The 15,980-nt window shown below is 36.0% G+C and overlaps 1 protein-coding gene across 1 annotated transcript; it reads right to left on the bottom strand.

Moving 5' to 3' along the window:
* Positions 1-12,153: 12,153 nt before the first annotated feature.
* On the bottom strand, positions 12,154-12,597 carry LOC149131795 (uncharacterized). Its single transcript, XM_089337828.1, has one exon. The coding sequence runs from the start codon at positions 12,595-12,597 to the stop codon at positions 12,154-12,156; it is 444 nt and encodes a 147-aa protein (XP_089193954.1).
* Between the last annotated feature and the right edge of the window lie 3,383 nt (positions 12,598-15,980).

Genomic DNA, 15,980 nt, shown 5'->3' with positions numbered 1-15,980 from the left:
AAGCCTCTTGAGTGAATCTGATAGTGGAAACTGAAAGAAACCTGTCATATATATGAATACATAAATCATCATCATCATCATTTAACATCCATTGTCCATGCTGGCATGAGTTGGACGGTTTGACCAGTCTGGTAAGCTGAAGGGCTGCACCAGACTCCAGTCTGATGTGGTATGGTTTCTATGACTGGATGCCCTTCCTAATGCCAACTACTCTGAGAGAGTAATGGGTGCTTTTGCATGCTTTTGGCATGGATGCCAGCTGCATGGCACCAGTATCTGCCATGACTATGATTTCCCTTGGCTCGATGGGTCTTCTTCTCAAGCACAGCATATTGTTAAAAGTCTTGGTCATTTGTCATTGCCTCTGTGAGGCCCAACGCTCGAAAGGTGCTTTTTATGTGCCACCAGCATGGGTGCTACCTACACAATACCAACATCGGCCACATTGCCTCCATGAGGCCTAATGCTCAAAGGGTGCTTTTTACATGCCACCAGCACAGGTATCAGTTACATGACATGACCACAACAATGGCTTCACTCAGCTTGATGTATCTTCTCAAGCACAGTATATCACCAAAGGTCTCGGTCACTAGTCATTGCCTTTGTGAGGTCCAATGTTTGAAGATCACGCTTCACTACCTTGTCCCATGTCTTCCTGGGTTTCCCTCCACTGTTAGAGATTGGCACTTCACACAGCTGTCCACATCCATATGCATTACATGACCATACCAGTGCAGTCGTCTCTCTTGCACACTACATCTGATGCTTCATACACCCAATTTTTCTCTCAAGACACTTATACTCTGTCGTACATGCACACTGATATTGCACATCAAGCAAAGCATACTAGCTTCATTTCTTTCAAGCCTACACATGTCCTCAGCAGTCACAGTCCATGTTTCACTGCCATGTAGCGTGGCTGTTCGCACACAGGCGTCATACAATCTGCCTTTCACTCTGAGAGTGAGACACTTTGTTACCAACAGAGGTAGGAGCTCTCTGAACTTTGCCCAGTCTATTCTTATTCTAGGAGCTATGCCCTCGGCGCATCCACCTCCACTACCAATTTGGTCACTTAGATAATGGAAGCTATCAACTACTTCTACCTTTCCCCACTGGCATTTGATGAAGTCTATTTTCTGTACGTTTTTAGTCTACCTGTGCACCTTCCACACACAAAAACTAATTTCCTTGTTAACCTTCCTCTGATATTCCTGCACCCCTTATGTGTCCATAGCTTACACCTGGTACATCTTATGGAGTTTCTACCTATGCCTTTTCTACAGATTGAGCAGGGCCATCTACCTGAAGGGATTTGTGATTTGTCTGCTCTCCTACTTACAAAGACTTTGGTTTTTGTTAGATTAACTGTAAAGCCCTTTGATTCTAGGCCTTGTTTCCACAGCTGAAATTTCTTCTCTAGTTCCAGTAGTGACTCGGCTATAAGAGTAAGGTCATCAGCATAGCATAGAGCAGCTCCCATCTTAAATTCCTCTGTTATTGCCTGGAGGACTATGATGAACAAGAAGGAGGCTGAGGACTAATCCTTAGTGAACCCCTTCTTGTACCCTGAATTCATTGCTATATTCATTGCTAATCTTCACCTTACTGACAGCATCTCTGTACATGGCTTGTACAGCTCTCACAAGCCACTCATATATCCCTAGCTTCTGCACCAGATAAGGGAACAGGGGACTCTGTCAAAAGCTTTCTCCATGTTGACAAAAACTAGGTACTGGGGTTTATTTTTGGTTAGATATTTCTCCTGCATTTGCCTAACCAAGAATATAGCATTGGTCATGCTCCTGCCTGGCACAAACCCAAACTGCATCTCATCTACAGTAACTTTTTCCCTAATTAATTGAGCTGTGATTTGCATCACCTAGTCCAACAATTTGATACCTCTGTTATTATTTCTGTCTAAGGCATCACCTTTGCTTTGTAGCAGTTGACTATAATGCTGCTACACCAATCGTTGGGTATGACTCCCTCATGGACAACCTTATTAACTATATGGGTGACTAGGCTATATCCTACTCTGCCACATATTTTAAGCACCTCAGCAGTTTTTCCTGGTGGGCTGAGGGTTTAACCTGTCTTCATATCCTTAATTGCTTTATCTACCAAGCTACGTTTGATCTAGAGAGCTGGTCTCTTAGTTGGGTCAATGTTTGACAGACTCCTTGTCCCATTCATTTTCCACATTTAACAGCTTTTCATAATGACATTTCCAAGCCTCTTTCTTTGCAGAATTGTTAAATGCAAGCAAACCATCATCCATACGGACACATTTCTCTCCTATGACATCACGATTTTCTCTCACTGTCTTGCAATCTGAAACACTTCAAGTCTCTGGTCCCCATGTTTCAGAACATTGGCAAACTTCTTTTTTTCTGCTATTTCCCTGACTAAATATACCTGCCTCCTAGCTTCCTTTCTGGCTAGTCCTTCCAGGTTTGTTTCTTTGCTCTAATGGCCTAAATCTCTGACCATACAGAGGATCCTTAAGCTTTCAGTTCCTTCTTTTCCAAATTGGTCTTCTTGGTGTCTATGATGGGGGGTACATTCTTCACCAGAGGTCTTTACATTTATGAACAACCATTTTATCTCACTGTCATGATGAGAATGTAATCAATCTGGCTGGCATGGTCACCCAATCGATAGGTTATCAGGTGGCTGTCTGGCTTCCTGAAGTTAGTGTTGCAAATCGATAGGTTATTTTTATCACAGAACTCCAGTAGCCTTGTTCCCTCTTCGTTTCATGAACCAATTCTGTGGCCCCCATGTACACCACGGAAGATACCTGGCTGCTGCCCAACACGTCAATTGAAATCACCAGCCACAAAGATGTGATCATTGTCATTCGTCTTTGTGGTAGCCTGCAGAAGGATGTCATAAAAGCAGTCCTTTTGTTCATTTGGTGGACCCGCTTGGTGGGGCATAAGCAGAGATAATCATCACTGTGCTATTCTGCAAAACTAGCCTGAGCTTAAGTACTCTATCGCACACTCTGGCTACCTCTATGATCTTAACCCATTTCTCTTCAAGAAGTATGCCCACACCACCTACCCCATCAGATATATGTTATGTATATGTAACCCAGTACAACCTGTTACATGGTAAGGTCATTAGTGACTAAACTGGTAACTCCACCAAGCTTGCTTGGTGAGGAGGGTGATTGTTGGACATCCTGCAGAACGAAAAATAAAACGTCATAAAGGGCGGAGGAACTCATGAGCAGTCAACAGCCATACAACTATATGTGTGTGCGTGTATATATATATATATATATATATATATATATGTATGTATATATATATATATATATATATATATATATATATATATATATATATATATATACATATAAAATTCGATGTATTTAATTCCATGTATTAGAGGGTAGATGGGGCTCCTTAACTGTGGAAGGCATCCCATCTAGGAGAGGAAAACTCTGATATAAAACCAGGTCTTTGGTTGCTGAGTGTCTCCCTAACAGGGCTGTACTATCAGCAAACTCTGACTCATAGGGTACACTAGGCTTTCTAACTTGTTTATAGCAACTTGTCTAAATGGAAACCTCTGAAGTGTGTTCTTGGTTTTGTGGTACATATGTGTACCATATTCTTGCTATCATCACTTCCAAAACGTGTGGCTGATTCTACACAAGCCTTCAACACTCAAATCAAATCGTATGTGTGGGTTTTCTGACAACTTACATTTATTCATTCAATACAGCACAGCTTTAACTTGCAAAAATCAAAAAGTCCTGGCGAGAGAGTGATAGCAGCAGGGATAGGTAAAGATATTACTGGAAGTCTCTTGCTGGATCTCTACACAGTTGGCGACCATTGGATGATGACCATTGCAGCACAGAACTTGTGAGTAACTGTGCTCCAGTTGTGACAAGGTAGGTCTATTTAGACACAACACTGCTTTCCCCAACAGGGGGAGGGGCAAGAAAAGGAGCCCCAAACGTTGCTTACTCACCTTAAACTTGGCAGCCTGCGGCAGCTGTCTGGTTGTTAAGTAACGCAGTCGAAACTTTAAGAAATCTAAGAATATTAACCTTGGTTTTTGGAATGTGCGCACTTTCAAGACAGTCACTCGGCACCAGAATGAAAAACAGCACTGGTTGCCTTGAATTAAAGAAATACAAAATTGACATAGCTGCACTCAGTGAAACTCATCTTGCAGGATCATCACAGTTAGAAGAAAATAAAGGTGGATACATATTTTTCTGGTGTGGAAGAAATGAAGACAAACCATGCCACTTTGGTGTTGGTTTTACCATCAAAACAGAAATAGCTAGATCCCTTCTTTCTCTGTCCAAAGGTATTTCTGATTGCATCATGACACTAACATTGGAACTTAATCACAACACTCGTGCTATGCCCCAACCATGGCCAGCACTGAGCAGGAAAAGGATGAATTTTACAACCAACTCTGTGATGTCATCTCCAGTTGTCACCACAGGGATAAACTTATCCTCTATTTCTTTCATTTACATTTTTCTCACTGAAAACTTTCCCCCCTCTCTACATTTACCACACTGTTTCTCACTCTCAGTATATGTGTATCATCAAGTGTGTGTATGTGTAAGGAATTTCATTAGGGCAACAGAGTTAAAAGACCCTTACAAAGCATCAGCAGCAAGCTAAGAAAAATCTTTACATTTATGCACCAAATGGGGAAAAAAAATTAGTTTATCAATACATTATAAATTGCCTCAAATAATGCAGAAATCTGTCCGGATCAAGAGGCCTACCAGTCGGAGAAGATATAGTCTGACATGGAACAAAAACAAAATTGAAATAAAGACATCCTATTGGGAAAATTGCTCAGCAACAATACCATCCAGGGATGTTCCTAAAGAATTGAGTTAGAAATTATCTTATGTGCCAAAGCTGTAATTTCTTTCAATGCATGCAATTTCAGCATAACAGATTATGAATAAAAAAAATTAGGGTCATTCCCTACTCCATCATAATTTTTCAGTTTTGACTTTTGAAACCTTTTTAAAATTTAAGCTCTGTATATTTTTGAAGAATCATAGTCATAAATGTTTAAAACATAAATCTGGAAAAATTTTCAGAAGAAATTCAAAACTGAAAAATTAGGAAGTACAAAAATTCCCTGCCACTATCACCAGCCTTAATTTTCCTTTTGGAGAATCACAATCTACAATGCTTAAAACATACACATCCAAAGTAATTATGATTTTTAGTGCACTTGACATTTTCCAAATCTATTCTTTGGGAGCACCTATCCAGAATACTTCTGATCTGTATTATAGCACAAAAACTCAGAAATTTTTTTCATCATGCCTTCTAAATTCAAGTTGATAATGAATAATATTAATCAGAACTTTCTTTTAATGTTGCGTAGAAAGTTTTTGAATGGTCAAAAATATGTGGCATTATTTGCTTTCTGAAAAAGAAATAATTTAATCAGCGCAGTGGTAATCCACACACCACCCAATAATGTATGTCTGCAAAATTCCATTAAGATATTTCAATTATTGAAGCAGTCATGAAGGGTGAGAATCATTAGTGTATTGGACAAAACACCTTAAGATATTTCTTCCAGCTCTTTATGTTCTGGGTTCAACAGTTGCCAGGATCAACTTTACTTTTCATCCTTTTGAACTAAACTCTCACCTCAATTTCCTGACTTTATGCCTATGTTAAAAACAATGATTAAGACAGTGAAATGGGGAGAAATTTCAGACGTGGATGCACAGTCTGAAAATTTCCTGAGAAGGCATTAAAAATATGCTGAACACAATAGACAGCAATAAAATTTCGAAAATACTTTAAACATCGTATATAGGCGTAGGAGTGGCTGTAAGTAGCTTGCTTACCAACCACATGGTTCCAGGTTCAGTCCCACTGCGTGGCATATTGGGCAAGTGTCTTCTACTATAGCCTCGGGCTGACCAAAACCTTGTGAGTGGATTTGATAGACGAAACCTGAAAGAAACCTGTCGTATATATATATATATATATATATATATATATATATATATATATATATATATATATATATGTATGTATGTGTGTGTATATGTTTGTGTGTCTGTGTTTGTCCCCCAACATCGCTTGACAACCAATGCTGGTATGTTTACGCCCCTGTAACTTAGCGGTTTGGCAAAAAGGACCAATAGAATAAGTACTAATCTTCCAAAGAATAAGTCCTAGGGTCGATTTGCTCGACTAAAGGCGGTGGTCCAGCATGGCTACAGTCAAATGACTGAAACAATTAAAAGAGTATAGATTTATATTATATAAAATTATTTAAAATTACAGTATTCAAAAGTTGAAGAGTTATATGAATTAATTTTATTGAATTTATATATGATTATATAAATTAATTTAATTTACCTGTGGTAGAAGACAGTTGAGCCTGATGTGATCCAGGTAATTTCTATCATATCAGGTTGATTTAGAAGTGATAACTTGTCATTATGAGTTAGTGGAACTATAATACTCAATTAGTCCTTGTTTTTGACTTGGAGAAGTCTGAGATAAATGAAAGGGGATTAAATCAGCAGCAAGCAAGTCATTAATATCATTGGCAGATATAACAGCTGCAGCAGAATGGGAAGAAATTGGCTTAAAGAAGAGTCCGGCTTCAGTTGTTTACTTTGCTGATACTGTTTCCAGATAATGAGTTTCCTTAAGCCTCTAAAGTGTTGATATATTACAGAATATCACTTTCTGTTGACAAGTCAATATGCAAAAGGACATTATCAAGAGATATGCATGTAACAGAGTTTGAGTTCTTTGAGCAATAGTTTGTTGTTTCCCTTATCCTCACTATCTCTACTGTCACTTACAAGAATGTTCCCTACTATTTCTCTTTCCTAATATCCAGGATCTTCTGTGTTTTCTACACAAGTTCTGGACAGAAATCTGTTTGATTTGCTTTTCCTCAGAAGTTTATGATGAAAATCACTTGCCTCGAATCCCTCAGAATCATTTTATACCTCAACATCATTCAGATGTTTTTCCAAACATTGGTGTGAAAGGTTATCTTCAGTGCCTTCTATAAAGCTTTTTGAGTGTTCTTTGTCCTTGTGTGCTCTCTTTCATATTGTCCTCTTCTAGCACCCCAAGAATTTCATCCAAATATTTTCATGAAATTAAGTGTTTGCAGACTACAATTATATCTTGATCCATTGGCTGGATTGTAGAGTAACATGGGATGACAAGAACATGAACCTTATTTTTTCCATCATTACTGACAAATTGGTGACCATATGGTAGAACTTATGCTTTGTCCCAAATTAACAGTGCCTTTACCTCATCAGTAGAAAGTTGTTTGAGGACATTTTCCTCGAATTTATGTACTCTAGGAATGAAAAACCAGTTGTTAAGAATTTGAACATTAACCTATTGTTTCTTAAAATGGAAATCATGCATTGGTAGCTGGTGCATTATGTCTTTGAAAACTCATCGATGTACAGACCTTCCCACCACTACTTACTTTAAAAGGTGCACATGGTCTGCATTCATGCAACTGGCAAATATTATTTGCTTAATTTATGACCATTAACAGAGTGCTTCATTCTTAATAGCTTGGGTATTCCAAGGTAGTGACCATCAATGAAATCTAATTCCATCCCTGTTATACATTTAGGAAATTAAAAGTCTTTTATATGTATCTGTCATTTAACCTCTTCCCAATAGGTTAATTTCTTCAGTTCACATACTACCCCCTTCATCATGGGTAATTTTATTGCCTATTTTATGGCATTTTCTAAATTGCCATAACCACCCTTTACAAGCACCAAGATTCTTGATGTCCTTCTGCTTAGCTAGCTTGGCAGCAGTATTTTGAAATTCCGAACCACAGATGTCACACAATTATTAGAGATAAACCAGTTCATCACTGCCTCATGTTTCTTTGCAACAAAAAAGATGATTTGGCATTTGCATCAACATTATATTCCAATGAAAATGCAGTGAGTTTGTCTTTAACCTTGTGTTCAGCCAAAACTGCTTTCTAATACCATACTCTTCACAATCTCTTTGCAAATACTACTCAATCACCACCCTGTAACTTCTAAGTTCTAGTTTTTGGTTTACAGGATCACATTCTTCTTCAGATTATAAGCCCTGGATATGGCCAGATTAAATGTTAAAGGGTTAAAGATGCAGACAATAAAGACTACATGTACTATTCATATCCCCAATCATAAACCACATCTAAAGATAAAAACCCAAATATTGCAACTTTAAAAAATTTCTCTCTAGTCACTTGTGCCTTCATACGTAAACAACAAGGGCCTTCACAATTTTTTATTTGAATTTTTTATAGAATCTTATCTATAAAAACACTCACCTTATCTGCAGAATTTGTTTTATAAAAAGTTTTTATAAATTTTATACTTTTTGCTCATTGTTTTATGTCCATATGTGGAATCGGTAATTGCTTCCAGTGTAACTTAAACAGATCTTGATATATAAAAAAGCTCTAAATACCACATTCTGGTCACCTAAGGATTAGGAACAAGAACTCTAACCCCACAGCAATTTGACTTTGAATAAATATTATTCCACTCTACCAAACAGTATTGAGTACTTCTTTTTACTTAATTGTATTTTACATCAGTGGGAAATTATAATGTCTATTTTATATATATATATACTAGCTGAAATACCTGGCATTGTCCTCCGAGAATTAACAGTAACATTGCAAAGCTCTTTATCTAACTTAGAGTAAATATTCCCCCCCCCAAAAAAAAAAAATGAAATTTTGGACTAAGAACATTTTGTATGCCTTTTTATTTTTAGTTTGATATCTATATTCCAAACATGCAAGTTCAATTCTGTAAAAAATTTGTACACAAATTAAAATCTTTTGAATCCCTTTTCAGTTTCTGCTTAAACTAACCCTTACCCTAACTCAAAATTGTAATCTTAAGTGCTCACACAAAACCCTAACATTAAATGCTAACCCTCGGCTCTTACCTTAAAACTTAACTCAAGATCCTAATCCTAATTTTATCCCTAAAACCTAAACTACAATTCTGTTGTGTCTGGAACGAAATCTAAACTACAATACTAACCCTAATATTAAATCCTAAACCCAACCCCCAACACTAGCCCTAATTTTTGCATGGAATCATGATCTCTTATGTTTGAAACATACTTCTAAAAAAATCCGGAACATTAAGATAGTTACCATACATAACTTTAAAAAATTAAGTAGGACAAAAAAGTGATGAGCAATTGCAATTTTGAAAAACTTTTTATTTGCAGAATTGTAATGCCTGGTGTTTAAAACATAGAAAGTGGAGAAGTATAAAACTTGTAAAAGTTATGTGGTGTATTTATTTGAAACTTTGCTAAACAATTGTATTAGAAAACCAAATGTTCCAAACTTGTACCATTGTATCAACATGGAACATCTAATTTCCTACAAAGAATAACTGAGGATCTGCTCTTCATTGTGAATCTGTGATATGAAACAACAGGTGATTCCAGGCTGTTAAGAAACTTGCTGATATAGTTTAGTTTCTATTGGATTTAAATTAGAGTCTACAGACATATACACAATTTCAAAGTCATGCAATAGTTGATTCGCCACATTTTTACCCTGGTCACCATAAAATTATATACACACAAAGAAGTTTGGTGGTACACACAGGAGAAAAAGGATTCAATATGTAAAAGTAGAGCATGTATATTTTTATATTTAATTTTAGTTCTTCATAAGTGATTTATGTCTAACATCTACCTTATATAAATATACATATAAATTAGTTTGACAATCACACACATCCACACACCACCACACGCATCCACACACCCCACCACACACACCCCACAGCTGACCATTCTCTGAACATAATAGAAAAGAAACCTATTCATTTCTAACCCTTGAAATTTATGCCAAACTCTGTACAAATAAATTATATCTAAAAGGAAACTTTTAAATATGATCAAAATCTCTTTCAAGTATTGTATTGTAGAATATTTTTTGCTCAGGCAACAATTTAGGTTCACTTTTCACTAACATATTTGGAGAGGTCTACAATGTCATAGGAAGTTTCATTTAATAGATATGTTGTTAAGACTTCTAATTTTAATTCTTGATTCCTAAATTTTATGTGTTAATATTTGATATCATGAACATCACCAAAACCAGTAATATTTTATAAAAATCGTTTTATTTTTTTTTAATTAAAAAGAATCCTAAATTTACTTCTGTGTTGTTTCCACTTCCATCTTTTACACACGCACACACACACACATATATATATATATATATATATATATATAAGGGTTACCTGGTGTTACTCTGGAGCCAACCACTATACAACACTGTTTTGCCATGCTAAATACATTTTTACATTTCATTTTTAAGACTCCTATTTTCAGCCCATATCCTTTCACCTCTTAATTGTGTTATTTGTTCATCTTATTTACTATTTTATTGTAAATCTAGAACTTCCTTATAAACAATGTTACATGTTTTTCCAGACGGAGCTTATGTAAAAAGATTGTGTGGACTTCCAACTCTTGTACATGCTACATACAGTTGCCCATGAGAAAAACAATGTTCTTGAAGTTGTAGCCCAGCAACAGATAATGTTTGTCCCTGGGATTTATTTATAGACATAGCAAAAGCTGAGTTTCTCTGGAAATTGTAGCCTCTTGAATACAAAAGGTATTTCTGTGTCAAATGGAATCAAAGGTATTCTTGGTATAAGTGCCTCTTCTCCTATAAAACACCCAGTCAAAATAGTAGCCTGAATAATATGAGGTATTAATTAACTACCAGTCTAGTGCTATTACACAACTGAGGCTGATCAAGGTTTCATAGTAGCATGAGGATGGCTCCTACCTTTAAGAGAAGATGGTGTGGTGGAAGCCCAGAAGGTTCCAAAGAATTTAAGAATTCAACAGGATAATTGAGCCTCTGCAGGATCTGGAATTGAATCTATAGATTTGTAAATCTGTGTATTTCTTGAAATGCAGTCCAATAACTTATTGTTTATGGTGTTGACAGTTGATATTTTTTGGTGCAAGTTTTGCCTTTTCACGTAAGTACTTGTTGGTGGTCTTGAAAATTTGGAAAAACACTTGCTATTAGTTCATTGAGAGATGAAACTGATATACTAATTAGAGTTATAGCTAAACACTTATTTTCATCTAAGGGTACCTTACCTTCTCCATGTTCCCATAAATTTTGAGCAAATTCTTCAGACAAATCATCACCTGAAAGAATAGCTCTCATGTTCTTAGGCTCATTTCTATTACATGTCTCCACAAATAGGAGGACTTCAAGCACACTGTTAACTCATCTGTCTTAGTGCCCTTTGGAATTACAGGCAAAGCCTGATGAAAGTCTCCTGAGGGTACAGTGGTAACCCTACCCATTAACAATTTAGATTTCTTAAATCTTGCAAGCTTCGATTCAGAGCTTCCAAAGACTTTTTGTTGACCATCGTACATTCATCCTAAATAATGAGATAACTCTCCTTTTGTATTTGTCCAATCCCAGATGTTTTGCTAATATTACAAACTGGTGTCTCAATGCTAGCTATATTCAAGGGCAATTTGAAAGTAGAGTGAGCTGTTCTTCCTCCCAGGAGTAAAGTAGCAGCAATACCTGAAGAAGCAACAGGCAAAGCTATTTTTTTCTCTTGTCACACTGTGGTAAGTAAAAGCTTAGTGACAAATGTTTTGCCAGTTCATGCAGATGCATCAAGAGAAAAAACCCTCCCATTTGATCAAAAACCCTTTCAAGTATAGTATTGTAGAATACTTTTTGTTCAGGCAGCTATTTAGGTTCATTTTCACTGACATATCTTGAGAGGTCTTCAATGTCGTAGGAAGTTTCATTTAATAGATATGTTGTTAAACTCTCAGGTTCATAACTATTGGTATAAAGAAGTCTATACTCATAGAAACAACTTTGTCTTCAGTGGCAATTAATGCAGCATTGTAGATTTCATCACTGTATTCTATTTTTGTGACAGGATATTGTAATTGAATCTGGTATTTGTAATCTTCCACAAGATAATTTCTGTATCTTAGCCATATTGATGCTGGATCCCCTAATCACAGTATTTAAGGAGAATGACAAACAGTGTTCTTAAATTGCCTCCTGTGCAAGACACAGAAACCTCTGTAACAAACCTTATCTAAAAGCTGCTTCTCTATTAGAAGTGCAAATATAACTATCAACAGTTCGAAGGTCAATAAAAGATGTGGGACCACGAATTTCTTGGAGAAGTAACTGTATATAACAATATTCCTGCTGAGTTGGATGCACAGTATAAACTCTTCCCAGAACATTGTCAAACCGGATATCAGGATAACCATCAACCTTAGTGCCTCTTTTTCTGCGATTCCATTGTTTGTTGTTCCACGTATAATATAATGGTAATTGATAGTACAACAGGGTTTTAGTGAAAAAGTCTTTCTGGCAAAGTTTGAAAAATGCTGTTAATGTAGTTTCTCTTGGAGCTAGGGATTGTTGAGCAGCAGTTTCTGTAGTGAAATATATTCTTTGTCCATTCTCTAAATGAACAGAGAGTTGTTTCATGAATAAGGAAGCCAAATATCCTCCAAAAAGCCTCATTGCTGCAAATATACCACCCCATTTGCAAGTGTGTCACTTTCTCTTGAAATGTCTTTAAAGTTCTTTGTCTTTTGTGGGGTTTGGAATTTCTGCTGAAATTATGGAATCAATCTCATCAGTTTGAATTTTCTGCAAAAGCCAGGTTAATATATGTGTGTAAGGTAGGCTGCTTTTTTTTGTCATTCAATGGTATACATGTGGCAACATACTGGTCGAAATATGTAAGACTTGGTTATAAAGTCCATCAATTTCGAAACCTTGAGATGAAAAACTCTTGCAATTAGGTTATGTCTGTTGATGTATATTTGTCTTGGAAAAAGTTCAACTTGGATTTCGTTCCATTTAGGATTACAAGAAAAAATAATGAAAAGATCAGGACATCCATAATTACGCACACAAGTCATGGCATCCTGTGTTCTCTCGTGCACATATCTTAGGCTTCCTGTAAAACTGGATGGAAGAATACAAAGTTGTCCAAGTCCTGTCCCAGCAATATCATTGTTAATGCCATCTCTGAGATGCACGTACAATTCTGAATGTAATTCTTTTTGGTGCATTTTTATGTAGTACAACCCCTTCAACTCTATTTTGGCATACATATCAACAACATACAGGTGAAAAAGATCTTGGCAGTAGTGAAGATGATTAAACGAATTACTTTGAATCATCAATCGATGGACATAATAATCCATACAGGATACAGTTTTTTTGGAAGTGATTCCTCCAACCTGTGATATACCAAAGTAGTATCCATTTTCTCCGTTAACAAAAAACAAGGGATATTGTAAAGCATCATATGAATGATGAGTTTCATTTATGAACATGATGCTATTGTCACGATACTTCAAAACAATATCTTGTTTACCATGTTGTTCTCCAACCATAATAATAGCCACTTCGTTACACTCAGGAACATTGAATTGATGGACATGTTCTCCAGCTGGTCTTTTGTTGGCATTGATGACAACTTGAAAATACACATGAAGTATATTCTAAAGCATACTGAAAGCTTCTCACATAAGAATTCTTTTCATGAAGCATTTCTTGCAGCTTAAAAATAAGTTTTAATCTTGTACAATTCTTGTTGCCATACTGTGCTTCTTTTTGAACATCACTTATTTGTAAAAATTGTGGATCTTTTTTCTGTAAAGGCTTAAGAGAGCCAATTCTGTGATAAATTTGTCCTTTCACTTTAAAAGTCAGCATAAATCCACTTTCCCTAACAATTTTTGCCCCAAATGATGTCATTTGAAAAGCAGTGGATGTCAAGCAGTGATGGGGAACAGACAGACACACACACACACACACACACATACATACACACACACATACATACATACACACACACACATGTATATGATGGACTTCTTTCAGTTTCCATCTACCAAATCCACTCACAAGGCTTTGCTCAGCTATAGTAAAAGGTATCATGCAGTGGAACTGAACCCAGTGCCAATGTTTTAGTGGTCATAAAGTTTAAAGAAAATGTTTTGATTCTGAGGTGGTACCCAAAAGAAGATATTTTATAAGTTTTCAATTATTTTACCTTTAGAGCAACACATACCTAATGATTCCTTGTCTCACTTCCTAGCACCTCACTTTTCACATGTTTTGTACATAGAGCCCAGGGAAACAATTTTTTCAGATGCATATTTACGATTAGGATCATAATTAAATGCCATTGAAATCATCTGCACTTTTTCTGCTGATTTTCTCTGGAAAGCTTTCTCCTCTTTAGTCATATTTTTCAGTCATTTTCATTCTCTTGTTTTCTATTTATTCTACCTTTTTCTCTCCTTTTTTGCAATCATATTTCTTTGGCCTTTATATTTTCTTGTACTTTATTATTCCTATAATTTTCCTTCTTTTTCTGCAATCTTATTTCCCTATCTTTGTCACCTTCTTGTTCTCTTGTCCTCCTCTCACATTTCCTCATTTTTTGCAATGACTTTATTAAAGGGGTGAATTAATAAATTAATGTAATTGTTGAATATTTTTTCAATAAATTCAGTAAGTGACTTCACCTTCAGTTTAAACTTTAGATGGTTTTGTGAACAGAACATGACAGAAAATTACAACACCAAATGCAATAAGATACTAAATGATAGCAATTTCCCTTTAGAAATCTGTCTTTCTAACTTTATGATAGATGAATGAGTGATTATAATTTTGTAAATAATAAAAACGAAATTAATAAGATACTTCACCTTCAATGTTGACTTGAAGCGTTGTCTTGAAAAACAAAAAAGTGATTTGACTCGAAGTATTTAGCAGACAGTAACTTCTTTATCATCTGTTCATAAATGGAAAAAAGGAATACTTTGGTTATTTCAGGATAATTTCAGTTTAGACATTGTCAAATATTTCTCTATAGATTTGTGAGTGAGTGTATGTGTGTGTGTTAGAGAGAGAGAGAGACAGACAGACAGACTGAGACAGAGAGAGAGTGAGAGACAGAAAGCAAGATTAAAGTTACTATCCCACTGCCACTCCATATGTGTTGCTTACACAACTCTGACCTCCCCTTCCCTGATATCAGTCACACTCTCTATTCCACCATGTTTCCCTCACACTAGTGCTCTTGCTCACTTGTCATTTTATTAAATAATAGCCCAACCTACCACTTCAATTTTAAAGCTATAGGATAAGATATATATAGATAGACAGATTGATAGATTCTTTTACTCTTTTACTTGTTTCAGTATTAGACTGCAGTCATGCTGAGGTACCACCTTAAAGAAGTTTAGTTGAACAAATCGACCCCAGTACTTTTTTTTCTAAGCCTGGTATCTATTCTATCACTTTCTTCTTCTGAACCACTAAGTTATGTGGACATAAACACACCAACAGTGGATGTCAAGCAGTGATGGGGAACAAACACACACACACACACACACATACATACACACACACATACATACATACACACACACACATGTATATGATGGACTTCTTTCAGTTTCCATCTACCAAATCCACTCACAAGGCTTTGCTCAGCTATAGTAAAAGGTATCATGCAGTGGAACTGAACCCAGTGCCAATGTTTTAGTGGTCATAAAGTTTATTAAAACTTTTGGATAAATTAATTAGAAAGGACATATTTAGCAGAACAGATTTTCAGTGACGGCAAGAGCATCTTATAATGGAAGAGGATGCCTGAAAAAACATATTCACAAACTATGCTTGGATTTAAAGATTTAAGGATTGAATAACTCTGTTATTAAGAGGAAATTTAGCTGAAGATAAACTTTTCTAAACCAGTTCTAATTTATTGTTTCGAAAACCCATATGGACATTGCCTGTCCATCAAAGAAGAAAGTATGGATGACTGATTTTCAAATTGTTTTATTCCAAATGTACCAAAATACTGCTTTGAAAAGAAA

The sequence above is a fragment of the Octopus bimaculoides genome, chromosome 19 (genome assembly GCF_046866305.1).
Source record: "Octopus bimaculoides isolate indiv1 chromosome 19, ASM4686630v1, whole genome shotgun sequence".
Lineage (NCBI taxonomy): Eukaryota > Metazoa > Mollusca > Cephalopoda > Octopoda > Octopodidae > Octopus > Octopus bimaculoides.
This window is presented reverse-complemented; position numbering and strand designations above follow the sequence as displayed.

Coding starts and splice junctions, on each gene's coding strand:
- LOC149131795 (XM_089337828.1), bottom strand. CDS start 12,597: ATGAGGCTTTTTGGAGGATATTTGGCTTCCTTATTCATGAAACAACTC.